This window comes from Hydra viridissima, unplaced genomic scaffold (genome assembly GCF_058129835.1).
Source record: "Hydra viridissima isolate aposymbiotic clone 2 unplaced genomic scaffold, HvirCarnegie_v1 scaffold_5, whole genome shotgun sequence".
Lineage (NCBI taxonomy): Eukaryota > Metazoa > Cnidaria > Hydrozoa > Anthoathecata > Hydridae > Hydra > Hydra viridissima.
The window spans coordinates 5,369,449-5,389,402 of record NW_028324304.1 but is presented as its reverse complement, the minus strand read 5'-3'; the positions used below and the strand labels follow the sequence as shown (position 1 = coordinate 5,389,402).

At 32.4% G+C, this 19,954-nt stretch overlaps 2 protein-coding genes across 2 annotated transcripts; both read right to left on the bottom strand.

The window, feature by feature from the left end:
* Positions 1-14,813: 14,813 nt before the first annotated feature.
* Positions 14,814-15,845, bottom strand: LOC149888149 (uncharacterized). The gene has a single exon (XM_090088278.1). The coding sequence runs from the start codon at positions 15,843-15,845 to the stop codon at positions 14,814-14,816; it is 1,032 nt and encodes a 343-aa protein (XP_089944404.1).
* An 841-nt stretch (positions 15,846-16,686) lies between these two features.
* On the bottom strand, positions 16,687-18,317 carry LOC149888148 (uncharacterized). The gene is made up of 3 exons (XM_090089007.1): positions 18,224-18,317; positions 18,035-18,130; positions 16,687-17,519 (listed from the first exon to the last, which is right to left on the bottom strand). Exons 1-3 carry the CDS (start codon positions 18,315-18,317, stop codon positions 16,687-16,689), a joined length of 1,023 nt encoding a protein of 340 aa, XP_089945133.1.
* Between the last annotated feature and the right edge of the window lie 1,637 nt (positions 18,318-19,954).

Below are 19,954 nucleotides of genomic sequence, written 5' to 3'. Positions count from 1 at the left end.
AAAAAACCTAAGATTTAATCTGATTTTTTGTAAAAAACAACAACATAAATATATATAACTACAAAAATAAGTTTCAAAAGCTTTGAAGAAAAAAAAAAATAAAAAGAACATATTTTTAGTTTATTTATTCAAAAATATATTCCATATCAAACTAAAAACAACTTTTAAACAGGTGGTTTATCAATTTTCATGTCGGTAAATTCATTTTGAATGGAAACTTACCAAATTTACTAAACTTTTAAAGATATTTAAAAAATTGAAAATTTATCAACTTCAAAATTGCACACGGTAGTTTCGCAATGGACATTTATTATGCGCAAGCGCATTACGTAAAAATAAATTGTGCATTTAAAACTGTTTTTCCACTAGCCTCGAAAACGAAGAATTTAAAGGTATTTTCAATCTTTCATATATAGGATACTAAAGTATTAAATCTCACTAATGAAATTTTTTTTTTTATTAACATACGTTTTTGTAATTAGAAAAAATCAAAAGTAACAAAAAATATGTCACGCTTGAAGCTTTAATTCACCTGTAAAGCTGACCGAGATTTCATCGGGGATTTTACAACCATTTTTATTCCTTAATAAAACCTACGAAGATCGATTTTTGAAATATAGTATTATATATCATTGGAAATAACCATGAGCGAGATCTCGTCTCGTTCTCGTTTCTCGTGAGAAATGGGATTTTGCAGAATCTTTCTTTTTGATTCGATACTTTCGGACTCTTTCCTTTATTTTTTCTCTTTCTTTCATTTTTTTTTCCGGATCTTGTTTTATTCGTTGACGATGAGCTTTTTGGTGATCAGCATTCATATATTTTTTCCGTTCGGAATCACGCTGGCGATAAGCAGCTTGATAAGTTTTAACTCTCTGTTTAGAACTTTTAGCCATTTTAAAATGCAAAGCAAATTTTGCTAAGTTTTGCTTGAATAACTTTTAATTAATCAAATCTTATTGGCATATAAAGAATTAAAAAAAAAACCTTTAAGGAATTGCGATGTAAAATAGTTTTCGTCTTTATAAACAACCGTAACTTTAAAAATTTTTTGTTTTTTTCAAACCCCTTGGGAGTTGCGATTAAAATCGTTTTTTTTATGTTAAAAAACTTTACGAAAAAAGCGCTAAAACTTTTGGAAATAAATGTAGTTTTAACTTACGTTACACAAATTCAAAATGAAAATGTGCCTTAACTAAGCATCGTTATTCAAAAATCTTAATGTATAAATATAAGATTTAATATTCTTTCACATATAATATTACAAAACTTAAGTTTTCAAATTAAATTTTCGAAAAAACAGAACTTGATCATGTTTTTGTTAACTTACGTTACATGAAAATTGCAAAAGTTATTTTATTTTTTTTTTTGAAATATATTTATCTTTTAAAGAAAAAAATCTGACCAACAAGAAATTGAACATCTTAGCTCCATTATCACTTTAAAATATTTCGGAATATACAAAAAAAATCATGGGTAAAATAACATTTTACAGTGGTACTTTTTTAACATGCATCAATGAGAAAAACCGTAACTTTCGGAGCCATAAAAATGACTTAAATACATTTATTTTAGAACTAAAGGTATATTTTAAATAAACTTTCATGTGTCTACATCAATATTCATTTGTTAAAAACTGACAAAAAAGAGTTTAAAATTTGACTGCTTTTTCAGTTTCCGCCGTGGAATTGCCCATATATATATATATATATATATATATATATATATATATATATATATATATATATATATATATATATATATATATATATATATATATATATATATATATAAAATACCAAAAGAATCTCAAAAATCTAATGCAAATAAAATACGAAATCAAAAACAATTTATTAAACATTTATGGGAATCATTTCTATGCCAATTACATTTTCTAAATGTAACTTCTCCAAATGGCAGCTATTGAATGCATAAATATAGACAATTTTGTTAAAAAATTGTGATTATTAGGAATGAAAATTACTCAAAACACGAGTAAAATTAATCTAAATAAGTTAAATATTTCAATTACCACCTCATATAAAGCTATGTATGAAATAAACATAATAATTTTGCTAGTAATAATGTAAGAAAATAGACTTAGTACAGATTTCAACAAATTAAATTATAACAAATGAAGCAAGGGTGAAACAACAAAACCTTAATCAACTTGTAACAATAGATACTTGAGATTTCTGTCATCTAAAATTGCGATGCGTTTAATTTTATCTAAGTGTGATACTAATTGTGATTCTTAACAGACTTAAGTCACACAGGTTTTTTAAAATTAAAACCTTGCAAAAGACACAAAACTGGCCAAATCGATATTTTGCTACTTTTAAACAAAGGGAAACCATCAATATTCAACTGCCCACAGGGAGCTGAAAATTTTGCAATTTTATCATAAACATGGTTTAATATTTTTTCAACTTATTGCTGAACCAAAACAAAAATAATGACACCTGCTCGATATGCAAATATAAAATTGTGTTGAGTTTTTTAAATAGGCAAATCAAGATGAAACAGACAGAGAATACACAGTAAAGATGACAAAACAGTCAGATTAACACTAAACTGAACAGCCCAATCAGCTAATTGGGTAGTCAAATCTGATGAAAATGTTTCATCATCATTATCATTACCAAGATTTTAAATATGAACAAGTTCAGTTTCAACATTGACAGTGTTATGAGAAAATATATTAAGAACAGTTCCAAAAACTGAATCATTATTATCTACAACTTTTTCACTTAAAGCAGGAAAACTGTCTTCTGTAGATATGTATGAAGGGGTAACAGTTTTCTCACTGAAGGAATTCTGTGTATTAAATATTTCACAATTGATATCTTCATTAAACTATATATGTAACAAGAACAATAAATTATCCCGAAGTTAAGATTAAAAAAAAAACAAACATTTAATTTGGATGGTTTACTCAAATATTGAATTGCTAAAATGAGAAAAGTGATGATTGACAAAGTCATTTCATAAATATAATGTATTACAACCAAAATCACTTAAAATGAGTTTAAAACTAACTTAAATTAGATAAGATTATTTTAATAACAAGTTATAATAAAGGAGCATATAATAATAAAAACAAAGATAATCAATAACAGCAAAAGCAACAACAAAAATAAAGATAATAACAATATATATACTGTTATTATCTTTTCTTTGTTGTTGTCATGCTATTTTTTTGTTATCATCTTTATATATATATATATATATGTATATATATATATATATATATATATATATATATATATATATATATATATATATATATATATATATATATATATATATATATATATATATAATATAAAAAAGTTTTTTATTTAAAAACTTGATTATCTTACATTTGTTGTGATTAAAACTTAATCTTCTAACCTTTAAATAGCCTTTTCTTTGACCATTTCTGTTTTATTGTTAAATAAGTCTTGCATGAATGTTATTCAAACTGTTTAATATAAAAACATAGCTAACCTTTATAAAAAATTACTATAACGATATGTGCTAACACAAGCGAAATTTACATTATTTACATCATGCGACATCTGAACTTTTTACAGTAGCATTTACTACTGCAAGAGGTAGGATGTAGCAATTGCAATTCTAGTTACAACATAACTATACGTTTTAACAAAAAATCAACATTTTTTTTTAAAAGCAAACGTACGTTTGCTGTTATTATAACAATACGTATTATAATAATAGCATAATAAAAAACATCAGCAAAAGCAAGAAATTTGCGAAATATATCTTGTAAGCATTTGACTTCGCGTCTATAAAATTATCATAGATGACGCAGAAAATATTTAAAATAATGACGGTTATGGCAAAACGACATTCGGCCAGAACTCTGTAGAAGCTACAATCGGGCCAGTGTTGGCCCAATAACAAATACCATCGCAATGGCGTACAACTACTCGCCAGAAGCATGCCAGACTCGGGCCAGTACTGGCCCGTTACTAATCTAGTCGTCACGGAGTGCGATGATTCGCCGGAATTCTGACTCAGTGTCGTAGGCTGTCTGGGGTGTTTTCTAAAAGAATTTAGATAAGAGTTTTAGAAACCGTTTAGTTCTTGCTTTCAAAAATTGAATTAAAAAATTTAAAGAGTTTAGAAAAAACATAAAATTAAAAAATAATACTCTTTATTACAGCTCCTGAAAGTTTGTTAAAAAGCAATCGAATCAAACTTTTTTTTAATTATCCATAATATTTTGTCATTTGATTATCTTATAAAACTTTGCAACACTAAAAAAAACAAAATATAATAGTTTAAAAACGTGTTCCTATTTTCGGTATCTCAAAGTACAAATCAAAATAATTGTAAATATCGAGAGGAAAACAAGAAATCTCCGGAGACGCATGCGCACTACAAATGTCTGATTGGTATCAAGATTAAAACGACCGTGTGCATATCATCACTTAGAAATTAGCTTGAAACATTTTTTTTTTTTTATTTATCCACAAATTTATCTGACTTTCTAAACAAATAATTTTTATAGACTTTCTCAAATAAAGATTTTTTCTCTATTTCCACCTCTGGGTCCACTGTGTACCAAAATATTAGAGAATTTTAAAACCAAAAATTTTCCATTTTTTACTTGTAAGAAATGCATTTTGGTAATATTTTTTTTTGGTAATATTTTTTTTTGGTAATATTAATAGAGCTCTTAGCTTACCAAAATGTCGTCAAATCATCGAGTGTTGTCGAATGTCGGAACGCTCCTTCAGAAATAGTTTAGGAACTCTTCTTGAGTTGAGAATGTGAACGTTGCCGCTGATTTCTTTTGAATTACTGGTATTAGTGATATTGATTTGAGCATCTTCTGGTATTATTGCTCCATGTAATTTTATGTTCTTTTAATTTCTGCATCATATCTAAGTCAGTTTCACAAATTTTTCAATATGAATTTGCCATATAGTTTCCCAATTTAACTTCATTCTTAGGCATTCGTGTAAATTTCATCTAATTGCTGCAGTAATCAGTGTAATTTTACATGTCGAATTATATTCTAGCAATCCTTAATACACTTTAACGTCTAGTTAGCTTGAAATCTGGCTGTTTACCTCGATACTTCTTGACATAAAAACCTAGCATTTGTTTTCTATTAAGTTGATCCAGCAGCATCTTAATAACAAGCTCTTCGGAAAATCTAATGTTAACAAGCTCTTCGGAAAATCCACTGTCATTTCAATACCCAGCGATAGACAAAATATAGCAACTGCAAAAATACGAAGTTAGGGTAATTTTTACGGATTTTGCAAAGTGAATTCATTTTGAGGTATTTCTCGATTGTGTTTTTTTAGATTGTATTGTCTTCTAAAATACTATTCCCAGATTTAAAATCTTTTAAGGCTATTTTTCCTTAAGACCGTACATTTTCAAAAGACTACAAATTGCTTAGAGTTGTAATTTATTTAATTGTTCAAACCTAAATTGGATAGGTGTTAGGCATTATATGAGATTGACAACCTTAAGCGTAGTAAAAATCACAAAAGAAGCAAATGATGTTATCACTTAATTTTTTGAGAAAAAAACTTTTAAATGATTTTTGAAATCTCTCATGAAATGTCTTTAAACAGAAGAATTGTCTTTTGAATGAAATATCTTTTTTTCCCGGAATGTCAGGATTGAAAAGCAGTTAAAAAAACATAGTAAAGGAAATTGGTTGCTTTTTGTGATAGAACACTGAAAACTTTCCATGTTACGTTTACATGGATGGTTAAAAAAATGACATTTTGAAATCATTAGACTTAGTCTGGCATGGTCTGGCTCCAGTACAAAGCATGCTTTGAGAACCGAATTAACGTTTTTTAAAGTGTTAATTATGTCAAAAATATTACTAATAGAGCCAGCTTATTGCAGAGAGTTAAATTTTGTTTACTTAGCTGTTATCTTAGTTTTTAGCTTTGGTTTCTTTTGTAATAAAAATTTTTTAATTCGAATTTTCTTTAAACAAAAAAAAAAATAGAGTGGGGGGGGGGGGATTTTTATTTCCTGCTCTTTGGTAAAAAAATGAAATTTTACATTACAAAACATGAAGGCAACGGAAGCAATATCAGAGCGAATTGAAAATATGCAGGTAGGAAGACACAGATTTGAAGCTTATAGTAGAGTTTAAAGTAAAGGGTTTCATTTCAATTAAAATACCATTAGCAACAACATCTACGGAACGTGAACGACAAAAGGAAAAGTTTTTGGAAGTTATAGAAGTAAACAGCGTATTGAAAATTAACCATTAAATCCAAACTTCGGTTTAATTGAAACTTGGCTGTAAATACACCGAGAAGGAGAGCATGGAAATTAGTATAAAGTGTGGATTATGCGAAAATTTCTGATGACCTTATTGTTTGCCTCTGCTCTTATCTTCGTTGGTGATACCTCCATGTTTGAAATTTTTATGAAGTGTTAGAGGTAGAGAATACTAAGGTATAACTTTTGATTCATCAAAATACAAACTCTCAGTTTCTCTACAAAGAGCTCCTAACTTTTTAAGTTCAAGTGCAAATCCACAGGCTTTAGCTTTCCTAGTTATCCCAATGTTTCTCGCTAGATCTGTTGAAACATCACAAATTTTGGCAGTGACATCTGGGCGATCATTTTTGCATGCACCAACGCAAACCATTTTGAGTGAAAGAGAGAAAGAGAGAAAATATATACATCACAAAACACAAATATGTAGCAATGGGAGAAAGAGAGAAAAGCTGCATGATCCATTATTCAAAGTGGATTAACTTACTAATGCAGTAGTATACTATGGCGATTTTTTGTACATATATTTCTTAGATATAGCGCTTTTCACTTTTTTAAGTTTTCAAGTTTTTTAGATATTAAAACTTTTGTTAAAGGAATTGATGAAAAATGTGCAATAAATGTCTTTTGCATAATTAACCAATACTAAAAAGTATTATAATGAAAAACAATTCAAAAAATGAATGCAAATCGCCTCTTATTCACTGAGAAATCAAGTGGTATAATTTATTTTATTGTTTTTGCTTATTTTTATCCACACATTTACTTTATTTTAAACTAGATTTAACTTTAAAAAGCTCAGATCAAATTGTCTAGTCAAAGAAAGTCATTTTTTATGTGTTAAAAAAAAACAAGCTAATTTAGATCCCACTAAATTATTAATTAATGAAAGATGTTTCATAAATTTTTAAAAAACTTGTTTTTTAGTAATACTTCACTTTTTTCTGCTGATTTGCCCGGAAATCTGATCCATAGGCGCCGAGTCCACCCGGGCAAGAGGGGTAGTTCCCGGAAATTTACACTTATAATACATTACTACGGATTATTACGGGGGCAAATAGATACTCTCGCATTCATGATAATCCGTGATAATATATTATTAGTATATATTTCCAGCGGAGAGGGGGGCTGCCACTGCCCCTGTTGCCACCGTGGACTCGGCGCCTTTAATCTGATCTCTATGATTCTGTAGTTATAATTGATTTGTTGTGATAAGTTTAGAATTACGTTGCGTTAAGTTTAGAATTTTGCTGCGATAAGTTAGAACTTTGTTGCGATAAGTTTAGAATATTTCAGCGTTTGATTAAATAATTTCTTCAAAAAATGTTGCTTCTCCTGGTCCCGTATCAAATTCAAATTAAACATTTTGTTTGTTTACACTCAGGTTTATTGCGAAAGTATTTTTACTAAAAACTTGGTTTAAGTGATGCATTACTACTTTACTTTTGCTAATTTGTATTTCTCCTTTATGCATATAGTAAAGAGGGTTAGAATAAAATAGTTATGACAATGTTTAATCTTTTTATCTTAATTAATTATTTAATAAACTTTTTGCAGATTTTTTTCTGAGTAAGATGATCTCAAATTATAATTAAAAAAAGTTTTTTTTTTATAATTTGTTAAGTTTTCGAAAGCGTATTGATATATTATTTTCTTTTTTTGAAAAATGGACATAAAACTCTCGGAAATTAAATTTGATACCATTGAACTTAGTAAATATACTGGTAGAACTTTTTACGCTGGTCAAGAATCTTTTTTCAAAATCAAATTTGCTATTCAAGGAAAAAAAGTTATGAGCTAAAAACGGAAACGGAGAACTGTGGGGTTGAATGAAATAATCGTCTTTTCCATACATTACTTTTAAATAAAAAAAACGTCTGTACAGAGATTGGTGCTTAAGTGGTCGGACGATGCCGTATATGCCATATCTCCATCAGGATAGATGGAAGATAAGCAACTCGTGACGTGGCTCACTGGCGTGTATGTTCCCGCCATTAACAAGTTCCAGGTAATTAGTTTAGTCTTTACTTTAACCAAATAGTTATATGATTAAGTAAATCTAATTATTGCTATTCAATTATAGGCATTCATATTTTAAGTCGTAGGTGAACATGTGACACATGTCACCAATGGGGTCGTACTTATTTGCATCTAAAATAATATCTTGTTAATTTGCTTACCAGCTTATTCGTCACACATTCTGTGGCTACAAGATGTCGGTGTTTATTGCCATGTCAAAAGAGTTTAGCGTAAATTACTTCAACAGCTTTATGCAGAGACGAATGAAAGAATGTTGTAGCCAACAACAAGCAAACCTTTTCAGCTCTTATGAAGTTTTTACGCGCACTTAGTCACTGGATTTTAGAATACTGGTTTGTTTCCACTCGACATCAACAAACATTGATAAGTCAAAATTGCAGATTGCTATTATGTTTGAATCATCATCATCATCTCAACCACCAGAATCTATGATAGTACCCTTATTACTACTAGTACCAGGAACTACACCATCTCAGCCACTCCATTTTAAATATATACTAACAATATCTAGCGTAAGCATATATTGCATAGCATCAGCTTCAAAATCACCTCTAAAGTCAACTCGCCTGCAAACAACCTCCAATATTGCATTAACTCCGGCTTTTCAAAAGGAAATTTAAAAAGAGGTTGAAAAACAATTGCAATCGACCCGATCGCTTGCAGTCGCTTTGCAACAAATGTTTCGCATTCAAAACGTTGACATAAAAAAAACGAAAAAATGTTGACGTAACAAGGTTCGAAGGGGAGTGTCTCAATAAACTTGAAATACTCGAGAGATTGAAAGATGCTGAGAGCAAAAAAAAATTTAATCAAAATTCTTAACTATTTCATTTGACCCCATTTTACTCTATGCTTCTCCAATTGACAGGCCTGAAAATTTTTCAAAATTTCTTGCATGCAAATGATTAATGTCCTACGGTATTGCAATAACTGCACTCCGTCAGTTTGAAATTACTCACGTTAGCTAAATGATTACAGTTGTTGTAAAATTTGGTTAAACTCCGTGGTCAAGTTTAACGTTTTAAGAACTTTGAATGTTTACTGATTCATTTGTTGATTGAAGTTAACTACTACACAATGCCGATTCTGGCTCATTGATACTTTTCCATACTTAAGGAATTCAAGATGGTGTTGTGTTTTTAAAAATGTAAAAAATGTTATTAGATTTCCATCTCATTGTTAATATCATGCCGGAACCTGCAAAGAAGTATAAAACTGTATATTTTTCGTAATTTATTCTAGACCAAAGAGTTGATTATAGTCCATAAATGTAAAGCACGGTTTTAATTTGTAGTGTCCAATGGCTAGGGTATGAATTCCGTCATCTAAGATAATTCTTTTGTCGTCGTTAGCGCTGAGTGCAACCTTGTTGATTTCTTCGGTGTAAATGTCATGGTCATGTGATCGTATAACGTTCATGGTTGCATGCTTTTCTGTCTTATTCATTAAGCAGTCGTAATAGTCTTGATGAGTGATGTGTTTATCAACAACTTTCTTTTTAACCCCTTTGAATTTTTTCTCTTCTTTTTCATTAAAGAGCTTATAGGAGTAGAGTTTCGGTCTTAGTCCAACAAACTCTTTAATTATTTTTCCACCAGCCTCGTCTTTAAACATGCCGATAATCTTATTATTTAACCCTACTTTAAACCCAACGTTTTCAATAGCAGGATGGTCTTTAGAAAAGTTGCTCGTGTCAAATTTGGTTTCAACATCGTCAGCAATGTCTTTGAAAAAATCATCTGTTTCGATTTCGTAAAACAGAGAGTCAGTATCAGTCATGAGTAATTTCAGCTTATCCCCGTATTTAGGTTTCATGTAGTCGTAATGATGCTCAAACATGAGAATTTTGCTTATGTCTAGAACGCTCAGTCCTAAGTAAACAGGCTTGTTGTAAAAGAGTTTTGTTCTTTTCATGTGAACCGCTGCAAGGTTTTCATCAAAAATGGTATTTCTATCATAGTTAGGTTTTCTTGACAATTTTAAGACTTCTTTTTTAGTGGTGACCAGTTTAATATCAACATGCTTTCGAATATTCTCCATGGTTTTTCCAAAGACAGAGTTGTTCATAAGCTTGAAGAATTCTTTTTCAAATTCGTTTTTAGCTTTTGCTCTTAATGTGGTGTTGAGGTCAATGTATTGTTTCATGAAAGGTTCTTCTTCAAAGGTGATACCACGATGAATTTTGGTAATGATCAATCCAAGTCGTTCATAGAGTTTTAGGTTTTCGTGATGAATGACATATTTCTCCTTGTTGTTTAAATTAGGAACGAGCTTTTCTACTTTTCCAATGGTTAGTCTTTCAGGAGCCAAAGGATAGTCGTTGTGTAAATCGTGAAGCTCTTTAGGATAATTCAAGTCGACTTCGAGAATGCAAGACATGGATTTCCAATTGGAGAGTTCATCTTCAGTCATCCATCTGAATCCTCTAACGGGAAGAGGCTTACACATAGCCCATCCATATAAATTATTTGCATCTAAATACTGAATGAATTTCGAAGGTTGTGAAGGATCATAGTCTGGCATGTATTTGTTGTTAGCAGTTCCATGACGTTTGCTGATCATGCAAATTCCACCACGTATACCTTTTTCTATCATATTAAGCATATCAATATCAGACAGAAGCTCTAACTGAATTCCAGTTAGCTTTAACATAGCATCCCAAGCCAAACCAGGTGAGGTGTAATACCAAGCAGGGTCAAGCTTGTAATATTCCATGCAAGTGTCTCTGAAATTTTCAAAGACATCAGCAAGTATCAAGACGTCAGACATGTTGTACAGTTTTTGGTAATCTTTAAACGTTTCACATCCAAATACATCCCAAACGTTTTTTGCATGCGCGTAGTCTTCACAGCTTATTCTATCATCATTCAGTTTGGAATAGAATGCTTCAATAGGAGGCAATTGCGTTTCGGAGAACTTTTCAATCGAGTCCACCCAATCATAAGGGTAAATACCTTTTTTTCTTAATAAATCAAACTTCTCTCCAGAGTAATATTGAGCAACGTTTTTGCATTGATCGTTGTTTAGATTTTTAGCCAAACTGTCTAAACTACCAGCTATGAATCTATAGCTGTCAATAAACCTTAGCTCTTTCCATACTTCCTTTAGTTTGCCCTTCTTATCAGTAAATTCTCTCACTTTGATTTTTTTCGAGAAGCTGATATATTTTTCTTCATTGTTGGGTATGCAATTAAGCTTTCCACCTAATTTCTTGATGAACAAATGACTATCGTAACCAGACAAATTATGTAAAATGATGGGTATGAATTTTGGAAGTTTATAATTCAAGTTGCATTTCTTATGAGCAGCTCCACGATACTTTCCAGTCAAATGACAATGATCCCACACTTTATCATCGTTAAGATCTTTATTGCAAATATGGCATAGAGTTGCAACCTCAAAATTCTTTTCATCCTCATCCGTTTTCACTTTCTTTTTTACTATATCAATCTTGTCAAGAATCTTTATAAGATCTGATTCAAGCATGGTTATAAACTTTTGAGCTACGTCATCGTCATCGCTTTCAGCTGTGTACATGACTGGTTTTCCTTTGTAAAGGCTATCGTCAAAGCATTTGATATAATAGCAGAAGGAGCTTGGAACGTGCTTTTGGTATTGTTTGGTGTACGACTCTTTATTATTATATTCAGTGTTGTCCTCGATGGGTTTGATAAAACTTTCAAAGTCGGCAAATACAACGTATGGAACCCTCATAGACTTGTTATAGTTTTTAAACTGAACAGTCGTCCCTTCTTTAGGAAGTTCGATTCTTACTGCATCGTTGTCATAACAATAAGGTTGATGCTGTTGAAGCTTTTCTTCCTGGTCATAGCCTTGCAAGCAATTTCTGCAATAATACATTTTATGCTGATGATTTGATGTTTGTGTTGACAATAACCGACTCATACTTTTAATCACGCAATAATGGTCAGTGTCTTCGTTTGAAATAAACAACAAATCAACACAGTTATTTCGATCTGCGAATTTAGATATTTTCAAAGGGTAAAGTTTTTCATTTTCATACCCAAAGACGTTAATGCTAATAGTTGGATTATTTTTCTCAAACTTTTTAATTTGAGCGATCTTAACAGGAAACTCCATTCCATCCCAATTTAGCTCTTCTGATTTTAAAATAAGATCATTGTCAATTCTTTCGTTGTTTTTATTTTTCAGATTCAACGCTCTAGTGACTGACCATTTAAAGCATTGATTGTCCTTGTTTTCCATGTTGATGATAGCCTTTTTGTCTTTCAGCTCTTTAGACAGTTCAATATAGGAGGAACCGCTGATAGGCTCGTAATCAGTAAAGTTAATATCCATCCTTAAAATCTTAGACAGGGTAGAATTAGATCCTAAAGCATTGTATTTAACACTACTTTCCAATACTTTTTCTTCCATCTCACCCATGAGCTCTCTTACATTTGTAGTTGCTAGAATAATCTCCGATCTTGTGGAAAAGCTTGCTTCCCGAGTCACTTCTTCACCAGTCATCATGCTTACAGATTTCATTTTGCACGTTAAAATAATTCTTACTCTGGTGTTTCTTTCCCCTTCCATGGTTTGAATGGCAGACTCTCTCACCAAATTAAAAAAGGATGCAATGTCTTGATATCGAGAAGAAGGCCTATAAGAAAATTGCCTCACAGAACTCTCCGCTGAATGTTCAGTCATTTTAAACTTTACTATAATTGGCTTTGGCAAGGGTTGTTTGTACACTGTTTTTGATACAAGAGATTTGATAGACTGTATCTTTTTATCGATTTGTTTTGCTGATTCGCTCACATTCTTCTTGACTACTTCAGGAACGTAGGGTTCTATCCATTCTTTAACATCGTTAAACTTAGTTTTAACATAGGATGCTACACTTTTTGTAGCTGACGACAGACTTGAAAAAAATGAAGGTCTCTGTGGAATGACTGGTTTTGGCGCTATAGCAGGTGTTAAATCTGAAACAGGCTCGTCAAGGATAGGTCTTTGCAAATGGGCTGGTTTTGGTGCTATAGGAGGCTTTATCACTGCAGAAGAAACAAGCCTTACTTTTGTCGGCTTTATTGAAACTTTTACAGCTGGTCGAACAAACCTCACCACGGTAGCATTAACAGGCAAAGGTCTTGCCTCAGTCGTTCGTCTACGAAAAGTAGCAGGAGCAGAGGCAACTCTAGGAGGCTGCAAAGCCATTATAAGTTCCTCCTTTCTCATTTTAGAGTATCCTCTTATTTTTTGCCCTTTAGCAATTTCTTTTAATTCTCTCACCGTTTTGTTTTCCATTTTATTAATAAGATTTTTTTAATTTATATCATTTTCAATTTTTAAATTCTTATATTGAATTTAAAAACTTCTTGTTCCAGAAATCTCATACTTGCATCCATCAACTACTTTTTCATTTCGACATTCAAAGTAATTCCATCCATGCCCCGTCTTTTTCTGTGATTCGTAAGCAGACTTGTATTCCACCACCTCTCCAGTATCAACATGAGTTATTTTCAAACGTAAAGGATTATTTCTAATTAAGCCAAGTCTTGCATATTTAGGATCAATAGGCTTCTTTTCTTTTTTCTCATTTTTTCTAGGTCTTCCCACAGGTCTCACCTCTTTCGATTTTTCCAAAATTGCATCTTTATCAATCAAGTTGTTCTCAATCGCAATCATTATGAGTGACATTTTATTCTCTGACGTTTTGGAAACGCCGTTTTCTTTTAACAAATTTTTTAAAATCTTTCTTGTATATATCATCTTTTCTATATACAAGATTTTTTTTAAATCAAATTCGATTTTTTTTAATTTATGACATTGATTCGAAGAATCTTAAAAATCACTAGCGATTTCCATGGATACAAAGTATCTTAAAGTTTTCATACACAATGTCATTGGAAGCGAGCGAATGATTTAAAATCGCGCTTTTTAGATTTCCAGAAATCTTTTTCTTCTCCTCGAAATCGCAATCCAAACCAAGCACATACTTGTCAATCATTCTTAGCTTTTCTTTTTTAGGTAAGTCTTTCCAAGTACTGAGACGATCTTTGATTTTCTTTTCCATTCGTGAATATTCTGTTTCACCATTCCATACAAGTTGGTAAAGCTTGTCTCTCTCTTCCTCACTGTACTCTTTTGGAATATTAAAATTCCCGTTTTCAGTGACATACACAGGGTTTCCATCTCCGTCGGTAATGATGACTCCCCCCTTGCCAAAAGCAAGAAGCTCAAGATGTCTTTTTTTATTTACGTCAGTCTCTTTTATACTACATTCTAGAAAAAACGGAAAAAACTGTTTCATTTTATTCTTCTTGTAACAGATTTAACCCTTTTTCGGTCTACCCACAGGTCGCTCTTCCTTCACGTCTTTAATCCATTCGTTTTTATCAATCAAGTTGTTCTCAACCGCAAGCATCAATAATGACATTTTATTGTTTGACGTTTTGGAAATTCCGTTTTCTTTCAGTAATTTTTTCAAATCCTTTTTCGTATATCTCATTTTTTTAAATAAAAAATATTATTTTGAAAACATTTCAATAAACAATATTCATTCTGCTTCCATCTGATTTAAGTCTGAGCAATTTATCGGAAATGAGAACAGCAAAGGCTTGAGTGTTTGCAGGAACGTTTGCATTGAATGTCGCTTTTATTTGCACATCTATCACTGAAGTTTTTAACCTCTCAGCCTGCTTGCTTACATCGAAAACAAAAAGAGGACAAATGTACCTATAATTTAAGGCAAACAAATTGGGTTGAGATATAATTTCGTTAATTCCATAAAGTCTATTGTCAAACTTAGCTGCGTCTCTATAAGCTCTTGAGTATTTGTTGTTATTAAAGTCTAAATTGTAATCAACAGCGGGATACCTTTCACTGTTTAAGGTGACATAGATGTTTTTCAAGTCGCAGTGATCAAAGACTGAAGGATTTAGTTCTTGACTTCCAGATTTATTGGTTTGGAATCCAACAATGACATACCTAGGTCTTTCACTAGCAGATCTTGCGCTTAACCTCCAACTAAAGTTGTTTGATACAGGAACAGCGATGGTATCACATTGTCTAGATCTGAACGAAAATGGGACATCTACTTTTGATTCAATGATTTTGTAAAGATTGACGCTACTCGCGACAGAGGGCGTGACATGAGGCATAAACAAAGACAATTTAGTCAAATCCACTTTTCCTGCAGCTGTTGCAGCTGTTCTAAAAATAGCATCGCTATCGCTCTTTCTCACAAGAGCAAGTGTATGCTTAAATCCATAGAGCACTTTATCGTAATCGTCGCAAAATCCAAAAATGTGTTTTAAAGGAATGCAGAACGAAAACGTTCCTTTTTCTTCAGGCTGTGTAATGATGTAGGTTTGTCTATTTTTAAATCCAGTGTTGTTAACAAGATCTGCTAAAGCTGTTGTGTCTCTCTGCCACAGCTGGTTCATACCCTCTGAAATTTGGAACTCCGCTGGATATTTTAGATATCCAATCATAGTGGTAGCTTGTCCAGGTTCGTAAATGGTTTCCACCTCTTGATTCGACAACTGATAAGAAATCTGACTGAACATGTGCATGATACCGTTGTTAGCAAGAGCAACGACGTCTGCATCAGCGTAAGAAGTTCCATCCGCTTTTAAAAGTCTTCCTTCAACCAAAATGTACGCCTCAGATGGAAGCGTGAACAAATCTTGCTGCTCAATATTGATTCTTATTTCTCCATCCACGTTTAGATTCTTATTCACTGGTTCGTATTCATGAAACTCGAATCTCTCAATTTCTTCATCAACAATAATCTCTTCTGTAAAATTTAAAACATCGGAATTTGCCATTTTTATACGTCAAAGAAAAAAAATTTTTACATCCTCATGCAATCAAAAGTCCATTTCCCTTTTTTAGATTCTTTGAAAGTTTTACCAGGTCTTGTATTCTAATCGCATTCTTCTTCGATAATCCCGATCCATACATGGAATATTCATCTATAACCGGTGCTGCTGCCGCTCTGTTAACAATGCTTGAAATAATTTCTTTGCTTTTAAGGTTGAGATCATTCTTTGCAGCTTCATGAGGCTTAGATCCTTCGGATCCATGGAAATTCGAAGAATTTTTAGGAGTTCCAGTCTTGGCATACAATTTCTCAATGGTCTTTTTACCTTTATCAATAGCCACATCTTTAGCAGTGGAAATGGCTGCAGAAGCTAACTCTTTTCCTGCAGATTTAGTAGCCATGATTGCTTCTCTTCCCAGTTCAGTTTTTGCAATTTTATTAGCCAAAGTAGATGCTGCTCTTGAAGCGCTTGAAGATGCTGCTCTTCTCAAGAAATTCTTAAGCGTGTCAATTATCCCACTTCCACCCACAATATGCTTCTTAACATATCTATTTCTATAAACGATCATTTTTTATTTCCAAAGATTTTTTTATTTCATATTGATATACGCGATCATAGCCTTGTACTCGTCTTTATTAATCCTATTCTGTCTCAACAGTTCATCGCAAATGGAAACAGCCACATTTCTCGACTCTTTATTTCCAGCATGTCCTGCAGCTATGCTCAATTCAAGCTTTTCCACAAGAGCGTTTGGATCGCTCGGAAGGATAATCACACCATGACCTTTTTTACCCTTTTTATTCATCACGAATTTTTCCCAAATAGGCTTTATAATTTGTCGGTATTTTTCACCTCTTAAAGCTTTTGGCTTGTTTGGATTTGATTCAGATTCCATTGCTTGAGTTTTAATAAGTATATCTTCATAATTTTTAAGATCATCCTCAGTGTAATTGGATTCATCAGGTTGCGACCTTGTGATCAACTCCCAAAGACCTTCTGTTCCATCATACTTTTCTCCATCAATAACAACATCGTTTTCATCGATGGTTATTTCTTTTTTACCGATATACATTTTTCCGCGTTCTTTCGAGTGAATTCCAAACACTCTGTCTGCAGCATATCTTTTTGAGGCGTATCTTGACAAATACTCTAAAGCAATATTTCCAACATTCATTCTTTTAATTAACGCTATCTCGTTTTCAGGATAGGTTAAAGCCAGTGGAGTGTTTTCAGCCTCTCTGTATGTGATGCTCTTTAGTTCGTTTTGCATCTTTTCATTGCTTTCAATCAGAGGCTTGTAAAGTTTGCTCAAGTCAGTCTGAAGATTAGCATCATAAATATTTTCATTCAAACTGTCTTGATAGATTCTTTTTCTTCTTTCAACAAGTTCTTTCACAATTTCATCCCTCTTGTTAGGGTCTGCTATTTTAAAAAAGGACATTTTTTAAAACACAAGAAAAAAACTTAAACGTAGACTTAATTATGTTTTTAAATTAGTTTTTCTTAGATTCGTTGCGAATCCGTGGAAATCTACGATTTCTTAGATCCTTTGGATCCATGGAAAAATCTAATTTTTCTTAGATTCTTTGAATCCATGGAAATCTACGATTTCTTAAACATATTATTAAACGCTTTTATCGCATCTTCTCTTCCTTTTTGGATCAACGACTCTTTGGTTATCTCGTCAATGTTGATTTTTGTTTTAGTTCTTATTTCTTTCATCAGACTCTTAAACTTTTGAAGCTCGTCTAAAATCAATTCATACTCTGAATCGCTCACAACGTTGTCTACTAAAGCCTTTGAAATGTGGCTGTTGATGGTGTTCAATTTCGACTCTGCCAACACTTTGATCTTTTCATGCTTCTCCGCTTTTAATGCTAGTTTTTTGTTGACTTGTCCTCCTACAATGGATAAAAACCCCATTCCAATAGCCACACCTTCACACGCAATCGCAACAGGGGCAGCAGCGATGGTGGTCAAAGTTCCAATTCCAACAACTCCAAGCGCAACACCACCTGCTTGCAACGTAGTGTCTACAAAAGAAATGATTCTGAAAGCGCGATGATACTTTTTGCTCAAATGCACTCTCTTTTTCCTCTCGTTGTCCATCTCTTTTTGGATTTCACTTATTTTCTGAAGACGGTAATTGTGCCCTTCATCTGCAGGAGCTGTTGGAAGAACTGGATAAAGTTTAGATTTAGCATCGTAATTGTATTCCATTTTATATTAAACGAAAAAAAATATTTTGTTTTTACTCATTAATGAAATTGACAAAGCATAAACTTTCCCCTTTTTTAATAATGACATCTGACTTGCTGTTATTAATAATCTCCATGATCACATTATCCACCGACTCTGATATCATCATGCTGAGGCCGAAATAATCCAGTTTTGATTTTAGGCTTTCCCTCAAATTCACTAAAGCTAATCCGCTTTTAAGTTTTATTCCAAACATAAAAGTTATTTTCTGATGACTCAGTTTATTCAGTGTGATGTCTTTTTGAGCAAATATTTCATATCTCGTTCCTACTTTTGAGGGAGCATGCTTCAAATACTTGTCGCAAAAAAGATATGATTTATTAGACGCCTTTCGATCATTATTAAAAAAATATTTTTTATACACATGATTCTCCATTTTTATTATTGCAAAAAAAATAATTTTTTTAGATTCGCTTGCGAATCCATTTTATTCCATCTTGAATTTTCAATTCTTCAAAAAGAATTAAAAATCTGTTTAAGCAGCAGAAGCACACACTCTATATTTATCCTTATGAAAACCTTTACGCAATGCTTCAATCTTTAATCTATTTCTTTTCTCTTCCTCCTCCTCATCAATGTATCCTACGCTTTCATCTTCCTCGTAAAAATAATAATACTCTTCACGGCTCAAGTATTGTGTTCGACCTAGAGTAAATACACCAGCATCGTCGTCGTCATCTTCTTCTTCACGGCTCAAGTATTGTGGTCGACCTAGAGTAAATACACCAACATCGTCGTCGTCATCTTCTTCAGGGTTCAAGTATTGCGGTTCTTCTGTATTAATCATTGACATTTTTATAGCAATAGAAATTTATTTAAGTCATTTTCAATTTTTTTATTTCATCTGTACATTAGTCACTTGTGAAATTTTTAGATCCTTCAGATCTTTTAAGCATAATAATACACTTGTCCTAGAAGAAGGTAAAAGCTTCCAGATTGTCCGACTTGTGCATCTCCAGAGTTGAGCGTGACAACAAGTCTTCTACCAGCCGCGACAGTAGGCATAGAATCTGCTTCTCCGAAATTTCTGTATAAAGAAATGGTGGTGGTGGAACCGATGGATGAAGTGGATTGATACAAAAGTCCAGTCGATGTGTTGTTGAATGAAGTCACATTTGATCCGTTCCATGAGGACAAGTAAAAATCTTCTAATCCAGAAGAGGAAAAGAAGCATGTGCTGTCACCGTCATATCCTGGAAAATACGTGTAATTGTTGGTGTTGTACGGTGTCCAAGGAGTAAGTACAGAGCCGTTACCTGGAGGTAAATTCCCATCGTACATTCTAACTCTAGACTCCCACCAATTTCCAGAAGAGCCGATGACGTGCATCCTGATGTATTTCAACGAGACGCCATTTCCTTTCCCGTTGGTGTTCATCAAAACGTATTCGCTGCCGTAAGTGGTATTCAAATATCGAAACGTTCTGCAGTACAGCTTGTAAAGAGGGATGGAAGCAGGAATAGAAGCAAGTGTGGAAATGAACGGTTGAATCCAATACGTGATGGCAGTAGCGTTTCTGTTGACGAGTTGAATGGAGATGTCGTTTCTAAAAGGCATGTCCAATGTGAAATACCCTTCCAAGGAAGTGGTGTTAAACA